This window comes from Cryptomeria japonica, chromosome 9 (genome assembly GCF_030272615.1).
Source record: "Cryptomeria japonica chromosome 9, Sugi_1.0, whole genome shotgun sequence".
NCBI classification, from domain to species: domain Eukaryota; kingdom Viridiplantae; phylum Streptophyta; class Pinopsida; order Cupressales; family Cupressaceae; genus Cryptomeria; species Cryptomeria japonica.
In genome coordinates, this window is record NC_081413.1 from 459,978,442 (window position 1) to 459,997,190 (window position 18,749).

Consider the following 18,749-nt stretch of genomic DNA (forward strand, 5'->3'; position numbering starts at 1 on the left):
ATTTTTTAGCCTTCCAACATTTCGAAATAAGTCTGCCGCTGGTCAGGTTGCAACATATGGAGCTAATGGTCTTCGGACATGTAGTGTCACGGTTTAAACACTTCATTGGTGAAGCGGCCACCAAGGTTCAAACCCCTGTTGGGCCATTGTGCTCGCAGGCCTTGTGTCTTTGCTGGGCCATTGTGCTCGCGGGTGTGAACAAGTGAAGTGTGGGGATGAGGTCCCCCAATTGTGGCCTCAACGGTTCATAGCTCCGGGTCAAAAGCGTTTTACGTGGAGTCGGAGGGTGTGTCATGCCAGCGTCGCCAGTCACGTTAAAAAAATTTACCAGGCATTATTTTTAAAAAAAAAACATATGGAGCTAATGGGCATGTTAAATGAATATTTATAAATTGATGTGATTCCAACTATTAGCGGATGCTTTTATAAGACAACCGTGTGTTTTTGAATAAAATGGGAAGGTGTTGCTGAATATCAATGGGGTGTATTGTGTTATTACTATATAGTGCAAAATGCATAATTTGTGTGCTGCATGCCAAAAGATAGAGCCCCATAAGTAAGATGGTCTTTTCTTTCAAACAGAGATTGATTTTGAGCATTTTCTATGAACAATATGGAAGCAATATTTTGTTAAATCGGTGAAGATAGTTCGATGGCAGACCTGTGATCAGATTGTGGAGGTTGAGAAAAGACAGCATGATGAATTTGAAGAAGAGAAACATAAAAAATGGAGAGTTTGGGGTTGGTGCCCCAATTTGGTGGAGAAGGTGCTTCATCATTGATGTCGGTGCTTCAAGGAGGGTTGGTGCTCACCTGTGTAATTTGGGTTGGTGCCCATTTCTTTTGTTAATAGGATTCTATGGTGTACTGTGGTTTTTTACCCGAAAGGGTTTTCCACATAAAATTGCTGTTTGTGCCTTCAAGTTTGCTCACTCTATGTTTTATGTGATTTCTTGGCTCAAAAGTTTAAAATACTGATTCACCCCACCCCTCTGGATTTCCTGTGTACTCTTCAATTTCAAGCCCCCAACACTGATTTGACCACTAAAAACAACAAAAAGTTAAAACATATTTCATTTATGCTTGATAGAATGAAAAAACAAAACCATTTTTCTCCATTGCTGAACTTTCTTTTTTGCTTGCCATTGCTCAAAGAGAGTTGAGGATTGATTGTTGCATGCTTGAAGCTGGTTCTTGTGTTATTCCTATGCGGTCGCAAGTGATGATTTGTTCTCAAAAACACTAAAAAGAAAGAGATTTCAACAAAAAAGGTAGGTTTTTTGTTGTTACTTGTTTTTTGTTAATTTTTCCTTACATTTTTTTAACAAATTGAAATGAACTCTCTATTTTTGTTTTATTGTTTCATTTTGGTTTGTGGCTTTGTGCCTATCCATGGTGTTTATAGAATTACTTGTGTTAGGTATTAAAATGGGAAGTGCTTCTACCTCTGGAAGCCATCCCTACTTTAAAACAGACCCACTCTCTCCCCTTTGGAAATATTGGAAATGGTAGAACAACTTCTAGGTGGAGGAAGTTTTGTTTGGATTTGTTCGCATTGCAAAGCACGATAAAAGAGCTCACACGGTTGAGTGAAAGCACATTTGTGCTTTATCCCTTGACAAAGCATCAAGTTTTGTCCAGGCATTCCAAAAGGTAAAGGCCTTCTTGGAAGGGAAAAAGTACTGGCATATAGTTAAGAGCAAGTAAAAGCAAACAAAGAAGCAAGGAAAATAGCTACAAATTCTACTGCTCATCCTTTGCTAAAGAATAAGAAAGGATTGAAGGCCTCTCCTTCCAATCTTGAACCTACAAAGGGTCATCCATCCTTGTGTGTACCTCAAGAGCAACCTGTGACACATAAGAGAGAAAACAGACCGTTGGAAACAACATTTCACAATGAGGGTAGAGAGATTGCCGAGCAAGAAATAACTACATGTATATATGCTAATGGATTGGCAAAAACAGGTGTGATCAACTAATGAGTCTCCAAAGGGGTCAAAGGCCTAGGTTATGAGAAGGTGCATACTTCCTTATTGGTAAGTACGCTAGTGCCTAATTACCACAGCATGTGGAGGATGATGATATTTTGATGACCCATATGATATTTAATCACTGATGGCTGACTTTTCACACTTTGACATTAATTGTTTTTGAAATAAAACATTAATATGGTGGTGTATTCTGCTATGTTGTTTGAACTAAAACTTTCATATATATCATGACAGTCAAGTTTCGACTATTAACATCGTGGAGTATTTTGCTATGTTATTTGACTATTAGCATAGTGGTGTATTTTGAACTAAACTATTGCTTATATATGTATATATTTTTTATTTTTGTATGGATGAACCCAAAACAAACCCAACCCCAAAAAAAAAATTGGCCAAACCCAAGCCGAACCGGAACCGGCAACTTAGGAAACTTATTGGTTGTTGAAGTTTCCATAGAATTTCCCTTTAATTATACTATTTTTTTGTACTTTTGAGTCCAACTGACCTACTTTGGTCATCCATGTACTATGACCAGCATCTGCATAATTCATATACACCAGTAAATAAGTCAATAGTAGATTTTGAAATAAAAGTAACGAGTTTAAGGTCTTTCGAGCCTTCAAGGAATCATAAAATCTTGGAAACTGTTCCAAAGATCAAATTGAACAATGAAGGGATAATCAAAACATATAAAATTTTGTACAGTGGTACAGGTTCTACAAATGAGATAAAAAGAAAATTGAATGCAGTTAATGAGTATGCTCACCCTAATGGGTTGAAAATTATGCTCCAAACAAATAAACCTAGATGCAATATTCGTAATCTACTTTAGTGTTGTCTAGGTCAACATGATATCAATTTTAAAGCTTTTGTTAAAGGTGAGGGAAAAGGTTAATGTTTACTGTGGCCCAATACTCAATACTTCCCCCTATTCTTCCGACCCTGAAGTAACTCTTAAGTATTAAAGCCTTTTGTAATCATATTTTCTTGAACAAATTTACAAAGATCCTCATCCTTATTAAGTTTTTGTGGAATTTGTACTCTTGTAAAACCTAAGCTATAATTTTCCAACAACCTTGGATAAGGCTTCAATACAGTAGCAGTGGATACAAATCAACAGAAATCTTGTTAAACAAAATTTTAGAAGTGAAATACTAAACTACATTGACAATAGCATATAACATCATCAAAACATTGAGGGGATGTTTTGGTTTTTTATTGACACAAATCTTGATCACTACTAGTTTGATAAAAAATATCAATATATAACAGATACAAATCATAAGATGAGAAAGTTCTGAGAATATCTAACCTCAGTTGGAGTTAACAATTCATATGGCTTCTCCCAGCTTGATTGTCTTGTCCTTTTGTTATAGTAATATCTACAAAGAGTCAAAATTTTCCTTCTAATTGTAAATGCTTAAATTCTTTGTATGCTCACTAAAAGAAACAAATTAACAACGTGAAAGAGCATAATTCTTGCAAAAGCATACATTTCACTTAAAACTCCAGAAGACTATTTTTTATACCTTTTACCCTCAGAGGTTGTATGTTCTTGCCAATCACTGGGAACTTGTAAGTTGGACAATTGAGCTCGCACAGATGCACCCTGAAAAATCAAAAACAAATTAAATTGATAAATGTAAGTAAAAACCCTGTATCACAAACATGGTGCCATTTGTTTCTAATTAGGCTGTTAGAAAGACATGAAAAATTGCTATGCAAGGAGATAACCAAAACAGTGCAACTAGAAACCCATTAATGTTATCTTCAATGGGTTAGCAAGATGATCTAGTATCAGGAAATATCTCTCATTTACCACAATGAGTGCTAACTATTTTAGAAGCTATTGCTTTGTAATGCAAATGACTAAAACTACATCTATAAAAGGATGATTGGGCAGAGATGTTGAATTGAACATAACTAGCAGTGCCAATTCAAATTTGCAATTTCTGTGAAATCCACTAATGAGAAAATTTGAACATAGTCCATCTAGATATTTATTAAGTTGTGGTGAGCAATTATTGTATATAGATGAGAGATGGCATATTCCATTGTGAAGTGCATAAGTATCACTTGACTAAAGATGGAGAACCACACCCAATAAATGCATATAGGAAATAGAGATGACACCTCTGATATGAATAACTTGGGCAAAGAGATGGATCAAAGCCAGAAATATTATTAATTACTTACAATTACTCTAAACATTTTAAAGAAGAATGAAACAAAGTCCCATCAATCATTCGCAGACAAAGAAATGAAAATTGATGATTTGTTTTTCATTAGAAAGCATTTCTAGAGCAAAGGGGCTTGCCAAACAAGCTTCCAACCTAGCATGGAATATAATTATTACCTAATTCTCCATTGTCAAACATTGGCCTGTACAGATATTCAATTCACAGATCTGAGAATATCAAATAGTGGATCCACAAATTTGTTGGTTATGGACCCACTAGGCCATGAGCTGTTCAAAGTAAATCAACTATGAGTTTTTGTTTTTGAAAGGGCAGACTATGTTGCCTGTGCATAAGCCCTTAAACAAAAACAACCATCAAGATTCAATATTTGCTTGTTATGGATAAATATAATGTTGGTTTAACGGCAGAAAGCCAAGCACTTCACCAAGTTTCATTAAGTTACGCTATGACCAACACAAGGCTCAAGAATCAAAATTAGAGAGGATGACAGCTAAAAGGAAAAAGCTAAAATTAGTATGGTCTATCTAAATGGTTAGTTATATCTTTTAGCTAGTGCAATGCACCTGCCACATTTAGAAGGCTCAACAATAAAGATCTAGGACCTTGACTTGACAAGCTTTTCATTGTGTATTTAACTATTATTCTGATTTTCAGTAAAATACGGCATGGTCATTTGAGTCATATAAACTGCACATAAACATGAATAAATATGAAATTCCCATGCAATCACTAGCACAACTATGATTCATCACAGGAGGCAACAAATAAAGATTGATCCATCCATGTTCCAAACTATTGTGATAGCTATGACCAAGACCAAAAAATCTCACCAAGGTACTCAAGATCCATATGAGTGACCCAATATCTTCAAAAATCAATTGCTTACAGAAATTCCAACTCCATTGAATTCATCAATAAAGAGCATGCAATATGAAAGACCTAAGAAATTATTAAACTTTCTTCAGCAAAATATATTAACAACCCTAACATCAAGCTTGTGAAATCCGTAGTTTCCATTTGAAAATTAATGAAAATGCCTCAACATATGCAAGGAGGGCTGTTAAAAGGGAATGATATTGTCACATCTTGACAAATCTCTTTTCAAGAAATTAAAATGACTAATAATATGTAAGCATTAGCATTTCTTGTGTTGTTACTTTTTATTTAGCTGCCTATACTATCTTCCTTTTTGCAGGCATACCTCTATTGGATTCAAAGGACTCGCATCTTGCAGCACAGTTGGAACTTGGAATCTCTCTATCCCTATGCAATTTTTGAGCTACACAACACTTGTAACAAAACAAAGTGCACATCATCTAGATGGTTTCCATGTGTACCACATAACAAAGCATGGGCGCTGACAAAGCATGTCTTCATCAGCCAACCATAGGAGTGTTGTCCATCTTCAATTCACCCATCAAGAATTTTGTGAAATATAATAACTCACATATCTTGCACTTTTGCCTCAGCTTGTTCAATCTCCTCAATATCCTTCTCCTTCACAAACCACTTCTCCTTATCCTTGTCTTCCATGGGCTTTCCTCCAATCAAAACACAACACCACAATGAGGACAAAATCCCAATGTTTGCCATATGCCAATGTAACAATCTACTTTTTATGTCCCACATTCTAGGAGCACTATTCTAATTGTCGTCCTTAGTCGTTTGATTAGTCTTAATCCTCCAAGTCTCAAGAGATGACATGGCTTTTTGATTCAATGCCACCTTCTTCACACTTAGTTACAACTTAACCTCATGCATCATGGTCCTAAAAATGAATCATTGGTTGCTCTTGACTTACAATATTACCAAAAAGTCAATCAAGAAGTGGCATCCCTCTATTTGCACTTGTGTTGCTAAGACTCCTAGGTATTCCATAACAAATTGTTTGACAACCTGAACAAAGGTGATCAAAGTGTCAATCATTCAATCTTTTTTAGATGCTCTCCAAAAGCATATTCACTCTCAAGCCCAAATCTAGAACTACTTCCTTCAAAGTTCATCCTAGAACATGTGCAAAAAGATAGGGTCAATTATTTTTATCCAAAATGTCATGGTGTTCATGACTTAAACTTCCTACATCTCTATCGAAACTAGTGATGCTCCACCACCAATTTCAATAGGAACCAATGCATTAGTCATCCATCTCACAAGGCTCAATTTGAATAATTGGCTAGTTTTCTTGCTTGGAATTGGTGTCGTTTCTTGTGTGCAAGAATCCTTAGACATAATCTATCAAGGATGGTTCCCTATTATTATCACATTGTACTGAAGTTCCCAATATTCACATTGGGAACAAATCTATGCTTTGGGCAGCTTTTGTCATCATACTATCCTAGTTACCATCATTGGCACATTCACAATGAACCTCCTTGTGACTTCTTCAGGTTATTCAAGCAAAGTGTCCTCACTAATTATTAAATTCCTTCTCAAATGTTGTGTTCAAGTTGACATTCAAAAGTTACTGAATTCCTTTTAAAGTCTTCTCTCAACTTGTCCAAACTATTCATATTCATCTTGTCATGTTCTAGTAATCAATCATTAGTAATCCATATCAAGGGTTTTGAAAGGGTTTTGAAAGGGTTTTGTACAAGTAACATTCTACATTGTACCCACTACCAATCCATATTGTATCACACGTGCTACAATGCCTCTGTAAAGCTCTCAATTGCCCTCATTTGTGAACTTGGCTAACTTTTCTCTATCCCCTATTGATGATGGACCCACCATAATTCCTAAATTCCATGGTGGTATTTGTGGCAGTATTGGTCGTCATTGTGGTGTTATGTCTCTTTCATTCAACTAGCATGTCCCAATTTCCCTCAACCTTCTAACACAAGTAATTTTGTCTCTACCATTAATACCACATTGTTTATAGTACTAATACTAGTTCCCAATGCCCATTACACAATATTAGTCCCTAAACCCAAGCTACCTATTCTCAAGCAAAAAGGTGCAACCTCTATTTTAACTCAGTGCCATATTTTCCTTTATATGGGGTATAATTTCTCTCTCACCTTCCTCAAATTAGCCTCCCTTCAAAAATCTTCCCACAATCAAAGTTGATCAATCTCTTCCTTGACAATCCTCCCATCTCTATTCTCATCAACAATCCTCCAATCATCCTTGTTTTCACCTCCAATCTCAAATGCTATAATTGAAGTCATCAATTCATTTCATGAATTCATCCTTCATAATCTTTCTCTACTCTCCCTCAATAATTCTAGTAAAAAGCACTATTGGGCTAGGAAATGTCCTTTTTCCTACATAAGTAGTGATTTGTTCTAGTTCATATGAAAATTCATAACTCATAAATCTCCCCAACAATGTAACTTGTCCTCTCTTTCTAGTTCCTCCCCTTCTTTTACTAAGTCCTTGTAGGGCTTGAGGATTCATTCTCTCTCAACATCTCTCTAGGCAATGATACCAAAAAAGCAAGAAGAAATTCATATGCACATGCTAAAAGCTCCTAGATGTATATAATATAATTGTAGTAATGGATATAGCACAATTAAATAGGAAGACAAATCATCACATCATATGCACGTGATACATGGTTACTCAAATGTCATTGCATTTATACCACTATAAGTACATACAATAATCACCACAATGATATCACAAAATCAACCATTCTTATAAGAAGGAATTTTTATATGCATATTAAACATTCTAAATGTATATAATATAGTTGTAGCAAAGAACATAAAACATTCATAGAATGAAAATTCTTAACAGCAAACACACATGATACTTGGTTACTATATTTCCATACATTCATTGCTACTGCAAGTACGTAGAATAATCTCCATAATGATATCACACAATCAACTATTCATATAGGAAGGAATTTTTATATCAATGCTAAACCTCCAAAATGCATATAACATAGTTGTAGTAAAGGACATAATATATTAACATAGAAAGAAATTTCGTCACATCAAATACACATGACACTTGGTTGCTAAAATGTCCATACATTCATTACTACTCCAAGTACATAGAATAATCTCCACAAGGCACAATGATATCACACAATCAATTATTCATATAGGGAGGGATTTTTATACACATACCAAACCTCCTACATGCATATCACATAGTTGTGGTAAAGAACATAACAGATTACCATAGAAAGAAAACTCATTGAATCAAACATGCATGATACGGGCTTACTAAAATGACATTATGTGCATTACCAATTTAAGTACACAGATTAATCTATACAGTGACATCACAATTTATTCCTTATAAGTAATGTATATCAATAGGACTTAGGAAGAGTAAGAATGGATACAACAATTGGAGTTCAACCAGTTAGAAATACCCATGTACAAAATTTTAATGAGACATCCCTAGCCTTATGAAAATAGACAAGTTAAACACATTGATCCTCATACTTTTACTCTTTTATTCTTAAATTAAATGTGAAAATTAAAAGTATATATGCAAACTATATTATTTTGGTTACCTTGTTTCTTCATTTTAATGTTGGATCACGTTATATTTTGTTCCATACTCCAACCTCCTTCAAATCCCAAAAATTCTCTAAAGTTACCTTCTATAGATTTCACCCCAAGATTTCAGTTTCTCATGTTGTTGAACTAGTTTTCCATGTTGAATGTTTTATGTGTTTTTTATTGCTTTCTCTTATTAGTTGTTGTCCCCGAAGAGAGGTTTGGAAGGTTGTTTGAACTTCTCTTAAAAGCTAATATGGAATTTCTCTAATATGGAATTTCCATCCATATATAATCCTAAGCTTTGATACTTCGAAAAAAAGCAACCATGATCAGAAAAATGAAACGAGGCTCAAAAAGCATGAAATATATCTAAGCAAAATGAATAATAAAAAAATGCAATATAAAATTCTTCCAAACAAATATCCCAAAGCATGTAGAAGTGCCTTCACACACAGTTTTTAATTTAGGGTCAACCATGTTTAGAGAGGGAGAAGATTGAAATTGTCCAATTGTAGAGATCTCATTGATTGCATATTGTTGCAGTTGTATACATGAGTTGTGTTTTTGCACATCAATTACAATGCACTTAGTTGGATATAAGCTAAGTTGAGGACAAAATGGCCATAGCCCCATGTTTGAAGGTTGCCATCTGTACATGGAATTTTATCAATAGATCAAGGGCCTACCATTTTCAACAAAGATGGGGCGAAGATCTTAACTGATAAGGAGAGTTGTTTGCCTTGTCTTGTAATATAGCCTACTTGTCTACATTCTAAGCATTACCAAATGGATTCTAAAGTCATTCTATGGGATGTATCTTTTGCATTACCTAACATTTATTAAAAATCTATAGTCACTATTGTTAACCCCTTCAAATCAAGTATAAAGTAGGAACATTACCTGCCTTCAGAACTTTGCATGATTAAAAAGAATTTTCTCCATTTGATGTAATGTCCCCTTTTTGGGAGGACACTAAATCTTGCCTAATATACTTGTAGAGTTATTGCAAGTTATGTATATTCAGTCTGCTATAGTTATTTGGACATATTCAATTCAATGTTGTTTCCCTCTTTAAATGAACAGGTCTGCTGTTTATATCAATCTGATCTGCTACTATACTCAGATGTATATATGTGTGTATGAAAATCCTTTCTAGTCCGTCAGGTCTGATTCTCTGATTCTTGATTTAATGTTTCCTCTTCTTTCCCTTCGATGCCTGCTTTACTATTGTTTGCAGATTTGTATTTGTTTTCTGATCTCTTTGATAAATGTTCATATCATTCTTCCAGATTTTCTTATAATTCTGATTTAGGTCTGCTCCTAAATCTGCTTTTAACGCTTCAGATATTTTGTTCTACCCCATGGATCCTACCTTCTCAAATGAAAACTTCTCCACATTATATCCTCCAATGTAAGGGAGAGTCACACCTCTTCTTAATGGTCACAACCTTTCACAATTACCACCCTTCGAAAGGGTCACAACCTTTCATCATTGCTGCCCCTCTGAAAGAGTCACTTCCTTATCTTCTTCCCATTAATGCTTCCTTAATTCCTTTGCTCCCTTCTTTCTTCCTTTTTTTTCCCCAAATGAAGTTCTCCTCTCTCCCTTCTATATCTCATGTTTGAGGGAGTCACAACTTTTCATTTCATGCCTTTTGACCATTCATTAAACTTAACTAAATTTTAATTATATTAATTTTTATATTTATTCTTTAATATTTTAATTTATTATTATTATTATTTATTAATGAATCCTATTTCAACAAGGGGACATTACATTTGAACCATACCTAACAAGCTATATTACCTTTACTTTCCAGTTCATTAGTTTCCCATAATTGCTCTCTTTTCTAGAAAAGAAGTTTTTGAGGCCACAATGTCTTTGTTCGTACCCTCTTACATGCCTTTCCAATTCCCTTCCTCTATCTCTCATCCTTTACAATGGACATTGGATTTGCATTCAAATGTTGTTATTTTAACTCCACATCACTTGAGTCATGTTTTTGCATGCTTTCAACTTACTGACGTATAGATTTGGTGTGAGGTATTGTTGTGACGTTTTCACACATCGCCCCATTGCAAATGGGGACCCATGTTTTTTGCTCGTTTTGTTCGTTTTCGCTTTGCTTTTTTAGGGTTTTGTTAGTTTGTTAGTTGTCTAGATTTAGGGTCAAGCCTTAGGGTTTTAATTACCGTCTTTTCGAACCAAAATCCAGTCGTTTTTGAGAGCTTTTTGAGCTTCCTTTCGTAGGATGCAAATTTTGAATGCAATGAATTCGCCAGAATGGTCTAATTTTCAATTGGAATGTTGATGCAGAGCTTAAATTTGACTAAGTGTTGAAGATGAAATGTGAATTTTTGTCCAATTGAATATTTTTGACCAAATTTTGACTTTTTTGGTTTTTGATCCTAGGCATCTCAAATGATTTGTTTTCGCCTTGTGAAGTGTTAAAATGTGTAAAATCATGTTATTTTGGCCTGTAGAAGCAAAATCGCTCCTGTCCCTCAGTGAAGGACGGGAGCTCGTTTTCAAATATTTTACTATTCCTGCAGGGTCAAAATGAATTACGAATTGGAAGTGATGGAGAAAGGCGAGATCTTTCCATTGAATATAAATTGAAGATTTTCATGAGCACAGAAATGCCTCCAGGGGAAAAATCGCTCCTGTCCCTCAGTGAAGGACCGGAGCTACAAATCCAATTTTGCTTTGTCCTTGCAAGATTTTAACGTCTTGACGATGTGAAAAGGTCCAAAGAGGTGCATTTTATCAAATGAATATAACTTGAAGCGCTGTCGGGGAGATCAACAGGATAACAAGTCCGGCTTGAGTAAGGTCCTGACCCTGAAATTTGACTAAGTCTGGAAACTGACAAAACCTCCAAAAACTAGATTTTGCAATATAACTCCTGGAGGTCTGAAACCACTCTCAAACATCCTGAAAGTATATATGGAATATAACTTAAAGTATAAATACTTAAATGTTATATTCCATAAAATTTATCCTGATAGAGAGTGCGAAATGTCAAATTTCGCTCCTGTCCCTCTCGGGAGGACCAAGGCGATGCGCTCCTGTCCCTCTCCCAGGGACCGGAGCGATATTCTTCATAAGGCAAAATTCAGGCAAAAAATCAAGTCAAGTTCATGTTTGAAGGCCAGGAAGACGATGAAATGAACTCATTGAAGATAAATTGAAGATTATGAAACGTCAGCAAGGACCCTAAATGCTTAAGTTCGCTCCTGTCCCTCAGGAAGGGACCAGAGCGATTTTTGTTTTAGATGATTTTCTTGCCCAGTTTGGGTGAATTCCAAGGCATAGATGAATGAAAGGAGGTACAACGGATCCGTTGAAGATAATTTTCGAAGATGACAAAGTGAGATGGAGCCTACAAGAGCAAGATCGCTCCTGTCCCTCTCCAAGGGACCAGGGCGATATGATAAGTATGATGTCGTTCCTTTAAGTTCAAGACACTCCAAGTTCGAATACAAGGTGGTGAAGACATTTTAAGCCGTCCTAATCAAGCGCAAAGTATCAAAGGTTGCTAACATTGAAGAATTTACACCAAGATTCCCAGTTCGCTCCTGTCCCTCAGGGAGGGACCAGAGCGAAATTTGCATAAAGGCATAAAATTTGAAAGTTTATCAAGCATCAAGTGATCACGAAGGATCAAGGAACTTTATTTTACACGATGATAGCGATGACAAGTTGAACGAGGCAATGACAAGCTCAAAATCATGAAGTTCGCTCCTGTCCCTCAGGAAGGGACCAGAGCGATGTTGAATATATTGGCTAATTCATGCAAAAATCACGTTGAGTCAATGTTTTGCAAGGTCATACAAGGTATAAGGTGTCTTTTGAAGATGATATGCAAGAGTTTTGAACGTAAAAGTGTTATCAAATGAGCCAAGGAACTCATATCGCTCCTGTCCTTTGGACAAGGACCAAGGCGATTTTTACTAAAACACTCATGTTCCGACAAAATCAAGACAATGCAAAGATAGCCTAGGTCAGGGACGTCCTTTGGAAGGCAATGAACGAAAAACGAAGATCAAAAACTTGCCAATTTGAGCCAGGACATAAGGATCGCTCCTGTCCCTCTTCAAGGGACCAGGGCGATATCACCACAAAAGGACATTCAATCGCAAGGATAAGTCAATCAAGTTCGAAGATCCCAAGGAAAATGGCAAATTCAACGTAGAAATGAAGACCTTGGACGTAAAAAATGCAAGAATTATGATCAAATTGATGGATCGCTCCTGTCCCCCAGTCAGGGACCAGGGCGATGAGGTACGTATCTTCTCACTTTTTCATTTTGGCGCTTAAAACACATTTTTTAATTTATTTAAATGCTAACAAAATCGATATTTTATTAAAAATAGCATTTAAATATTGCGCTTAATGTTAATTAATTATTTTGCCTTGTAAAAATCGAATTTGTCAATTTAAATGATACAGGCATTTAATTAATTATTTATTAATTAATAAAAATCAAGAGGAGCGCTTAGATAGGGAGGTCGGCCTTTATTATTTAATTAAAAATCGTTTAAAATTGCTTTATTTCACAAAAGTCGGCCTTAGGGTGAATGATGAGAGGCGCTTATATAAGGGAGGTGAAAGATTTTTATTTTCACATTATCATTTTTATCATCTCAAGTGCGATTTAAGGAAGACAAAGGGAGAAGTGCGAAGTTGTGTTCAAGGAGGTGCGAATTTATATCCAAAGGAAGGCGTTAGTACTATCCAAGGAAGTGCGAACTTGTCCAAGGCATTGGAGATCACGTCAAGGACATATCAAAGATGGCGAAATTGCTAACTTGAAGAGGAGATCACGTCCAAGACTTGAAGGGTGGCGAAGTTGATAAGAGGAACGTTCTTTTGAAGATCACATCAAGACTATCGAATTTCAAATTTTGCCTGGGCGAATTCCTTTATTTTGCATTTTAGAGTTAAGCTCTCAAAGAGGTATGGCGATATGGATTTTTTGTTTTGATTTTGAGCGTTGATCGTCATTGCCTTAATTTTGAATTTTGAAATTTTGTTTTTCCTTAGCTCAATTGTTTTTAGGAAATGGTTAACAAAGGACTTATCATTAGGTTTCCTAAAAATTTGCTCTCTAATTTATGTTATGTATTGCAAAATCATGTTACTAATTTTGAAATGTTGTGTAGGCATCAAATGGAGGTCTCTTCAAGGAAAATCAAGCCGGATCAAGGACGGTCTTCGCCAAGACGGTCTTCGCCAGGACGATCAAGCCAAGACATGGGCGACCTCTTTCAATCCAGTGTTCCAAGGCGAGGTACATCATCTTCCTGCACATCAAGGACACAAGGAGTTAGAACAAGGGCTCGTTGAAGAAGCAAAATAGTTCCAGATGAATTCATTAAAGCAAGCTTCTCAACAACATCAAGTTGAATATCTACCAAGTTACAGGTGTCAAGTGAGGTGGCGTCCTAGTCATCATTTCTCCAATCAGTGGAGTCCATCTCAGCATGTCCAGATTCAATGTATTTAACTTATGGAAGGTGGCACAAACTCCGATGTACCTACCCCGGTTATCCATTGGTCGATTTTTCTAGAAAGGACATGTGTCCAAGCAATACAATTTTATCATTGGTCAAGCATTAAATGTTATGTAATGGTTGTAACAAACCCTAATTAGGGTTTTCATTGTAAAATCTTGGCCATTGATCTTGAATTGATCTAAGCCATCAAATTGTATTGTGGGCACTATATAAGCCCAGACATTTCATTTGTAAAAGATTAGAATTAGAGAGATAGGATAGAAATAGTTGAAAGTAGTTAGTAGATAGATAGTAGAATAGGAGGACAAGGCAAGAAATTGTTGCCATTGATTGTAAACAAACTCCATTTTCATTGAAGTAATGGTGAAATATGTCGTTTTCTTGCAATTTGCATGGTTTCTTGTTGAAGTCTTCAATCTTAGATGGTAGATAATTAGATGAATGGAGGAAATGTGCTTGATTAATGGTGAAATTCGTATACCCATACTACTAACAGTTTGTTGATTGCAGACTTGCCTTGTGTAGTCAACTGGAATCGTTCAGCTCAAGCTCAATTTCAATTTGTCGCCTCTCCATTGATATGCATCAACTTGGATGGTATCTATGGCTGCGGTGATGATTTGAACATCATAAAGCTTCCCATAGAAGATCGCACTAGCCTTGTGTAGATGTTCCATTGATGTCAAAACAAGACCTAGTTAGAGTTTCATCAAAATCAATCATTGCTCCTACATTCTTAGTATTAAGATTAGATCCTCTCTTCACCCCCATCCTTTTTCCATTTTTTAATCTAAGCTAGTAAGAGCCTGTGTTCCAGCAAAGCAGATCGGAAGTTCAATGTAAGTCCCCTTGTGATTCCAGCAAATCACATCATACCACTGGAGCTTATCCACATGTAGAGACCCTACCAAAAGGAACCTTGAAGTCATCCTAACTGATCCTTCATGCGAATCTTCAGCAGTTAGCAACTTTATTCAAGAGAGGATAAGATACCCTTAGGTATTTTATTCTGTGTATGATGGTGTACAAAATACACGGCAACAGGTATCAATGTCTTTGTTCCTGTCCTTTTATATACCTTTCCAATTCCCTTCCTCTATTGCCCATGCTTGACAAAGGACTTTAGATTTGCATTTGAATGGTGTTATTTTAACTTTACAGCACTTGAGCCATGTTTTGCTTTCAAATTACTATTGTATAGATTTTGTGTGTCTTTATACAGATTCCTTTTGCCTCGTGAATGTTTGGTTATTTTAGGGGCAATATCTTTGCAACACATTCTATTGTTGTTCAGCAATATGTGGATATGTGGGAAAAATTTTGAACCGAGTCTTTTATCAATGATATGAAACACACGTTAGATACTTGCACACAAAGTGAAAATACAGAAAAATAGCCTTGCCAATACTCGTACCTACACATAAAACATACAACACTAGAAATCAACTCCCAAACAGATCTATGATGCATATAAAAACAAACAAGACCAGAAATCAAAACCCAAGAGGTCTACCAAGAAGGAAAATAATCACAGAAATGCATCAGGAAGAATGGGTGTTCCTTGAAGTTTATATCTAGGATCAGATCATAAAATATAAAAAGTGAACAAAAACACAAAAAAGACCAAAAAGCAGTCCAACAAAAGTAAAATGCCAGAAAACAGTTTGGCAAAAAAAAAATGAAAAATGCTAATATCCAAGCACCACCAAGGTGCATTGATATAATAATAGCACACAAGCTCAATAACAAAGTACAGATTCCAAATTGAGTATTCTCTGTAATTCTATATTTTGGGAGAGCTACATATCGTAGTGATCCATAATCTCACCAAAATGTGCTTGTAGAAATTAAGAATCAATAAATCAATGGAATGTGCTATTTATAATCAAAATAAATGAGAGTCAGAAGGAAAAAAATGCTATAAAAGATATGTGAACACATCCTGGAATCCCATCAAAAGAGTAAAACCAACTTTGGTAGTGGTAAATGCAATGCTACCTAATTATTAGTAGAAGTTAGACAAGTACAATATGATGTAACATCTTGTTGAAAACAATCTGGCCCTTGTTGCACTTGGTTACGGACACACTGTCAAGTCTATGGCATGAATAAAATGGAGTTCTACTTCTCTACATTCGACATCACTCAAAACTATCTCCCATGATACAATCCAACTACCTCTCGTCCATGAATATGTGCTGGGATATCCTCCTAAAGCATTAGGTGGTCCCAAAAGCGGAACTGATAAAAGAAACATCAAGCTGTTCACTTCAAATTCTGTATTTGTATTATATTGATGAAACCACACCTTTTCAGCAGACCAAGACTATTATGAAATCATCGCAGTGGTTTCTAAGCTGCTGCCTATGTGAACAAGTGGTTTTGTTTTACCGATTTTTGGGGTAGTTTCTAAGAGTTGAAACCCTGGAAGTGATTCCTCTAATAAACTTTGATTATCCAGGTCCTTTATGGATCACATAGTTGGGAAGACTACCGTTAATCCCAAGAGTTACATTTGTATAACTCTATATCCATGTTGATAAGTAGGAGATATTTCCATGTATAACTCTCTATTCATGTTGTTCTTGGATTGATTTCAATACTAAGCTTGTGAAGAATCAAATACCATGCTAGAGTTTCCTAACAATGGGTCTCTCCAACGTAAGTTATTCTGAGCATTCCAATGTGTGCATTTGAACTCATTTCCTTCCATGCTGTGGCAGTATATTTCATGGAATGTTTTGTCTTCAGAATGGCAACACTTTGAACATTGAAACTCATTTCCTTCAATGCTGTAATGGTATTTTTCATCAAATGCTTGTTGTTTAACAATGACAACATTTAAGCATTTGCACTATTAGAATAGCTCTTAAATGTAATTCATATGGATGGGTATAAGATTTTTGCACATTCATGCATTCTAACACCACATATTGGATGTACAAGGCAGCCAAATTGTTGCATCTCATATCTCAAATTCAGCCTTTTATGTTGTATTTCAACAACAATTCACTAAATCAATAATATGTCACATCTTGTGAGTTTTTAACAAGAATATAGACTTTACAAAGCTCATAGATGAAGTATGTTGTACATTTAGCTAAGTTAGGACTCCAATCAACATGTGTTCTCTACCTCACTCACACATTAACGATTACCATACCCTGTTGATCATTTCAAGGTTCTTAGCAATATCCCTACAAGCTATCTCAACTAAGCATTTTACTTGTCTCTTGAGTTCCATTATTTAGACTTGCCAAAAATGAACATCCCATGAGCTACCTTCACAACCAATAAATGGCCCATGATCAACCTCAATTGAGACACGGCTAGATCAATGGCCCACAAGAAACCTCAACTGAACCTCAACCAGATAAGTAGCCAACAAAAAATCTCAACCAAGCCTATCACAAATTAATCACTCGTAAGCAACCTCAACCAAGCCTTGCACAAAAAGAATGACCTATAAGCAACCTCAAATAAGCCCTAATCAAATCAATGGCCCAAAAACAACCGTGACTAGATTTTAAGAAAACAATATAAACATTTAATCAATAGAAAGGATAAAAGCATTGATTCTTATTTATGATGGTCAACAATCAACTTTGCAATTATTTAACAGCATCAATCACAGTCAAGTAATAGAAAAAACAATCAGAACAAGTCAACAAATCAATTAGCTTTGACTCTAGTCAAAGCTTCAGCCAAACAGAAGAAAACCCAGGTCAACATGGTAGTCTTGTGGTCAATACATCAACAACTTGACCAAAATAAGAGGTTACTTGATCATGGACCAAGATAAACAGTCAACAAGAGGACAAAAGAGCACTAAATGGACTCATCAACGCCTTAAAGACTTGCTAATATCACAATAAGCTTCCCTGAACTAAACAGTACAGTCCATCATTACCTTTTATATACTTGAAATGCACACTGACCAATTGAAAAAGAAAGTTGACTAGAATGGCATATTAATGAGTTCCTGATACTTGCATTGACAGGTAGGTATAACCACCTTATTTAGTTCCAGGACAGCCCGGAGAGGAGTAGGTTTGTAGATAATCACAAATTCAGAAATTTCATTATACAAAGAGGATGTTGTAATGAAGTCATAAACATTAATGATATAATGATGAGAACAAAACTAACAAAGAGCCCTAGTAATGAGTCTCAGCCTCAACAACCCAATTTTGAACCCCGAAACTCAAATTTAGCAAAATGACTTGCAAAACTTCCGCAATTTAATATTATATAGGATGTACAAAAATTGATTTTAATGGTTTTTTAAATTGTTTATGCTTATTTGGACACTCAGCCAAATCTGTTGGTTCAGTTGGGCTTGCCGAGCCCTTCTTGGCTTGTAACTTGATGTGAACTTACTGCATCTCATGTATATGCAATCAAGTCATCAACCCTACTTGTGCTTGCTTCATACTTGACTGTCTCCTAGGATTGTCTGACCTATTAGCACTGGAATTAGCACACAATCATTTTCAGTTTCTGCATTGTACTCATACAATGATTGATGATAATATTGTTGGCTCCTCCAACAAATCCCTGAACACTGATACCTGAGG

The 18,749-nt window shown here is 35.7% G+C and overlaps 1 protein-coding gene across 7 annotated transcripts in view; it reads right to left on the reverse strand.

The window, feature by feature from the left end:
* The window catches only part of LOC131071660 (pre-mRNA-processing protein 40A), a 149,052-nt gene that overhangs the window by 114,024 nt on the left and 16,279 nt on the right, over positions 1-18,749 (reverse strand). For all 7 annotated transcript variants that reach the window (XR_009112556.2, XM_058007590.2, XM_058007589.2 and 4 more), the window contains 2 exons: positions 3,521-3,600; positions 3,304-3,373 (listed from right to left, as the gene is read on the reverse strand). Coding sequence is in view for 6 of the 7 variants with exons in the window: in XM_058007590.2 (XP_057863573.2) it covers positions 3,304-3,373; positions 3,521-3,600 (150 nt within the window). In the remaining variant the exon portion in view is untranslated. The remainder of the gene's footprint in view (positions 1-3,303; positions 3,374-3,520; positions 3,601-18,749) is intronic.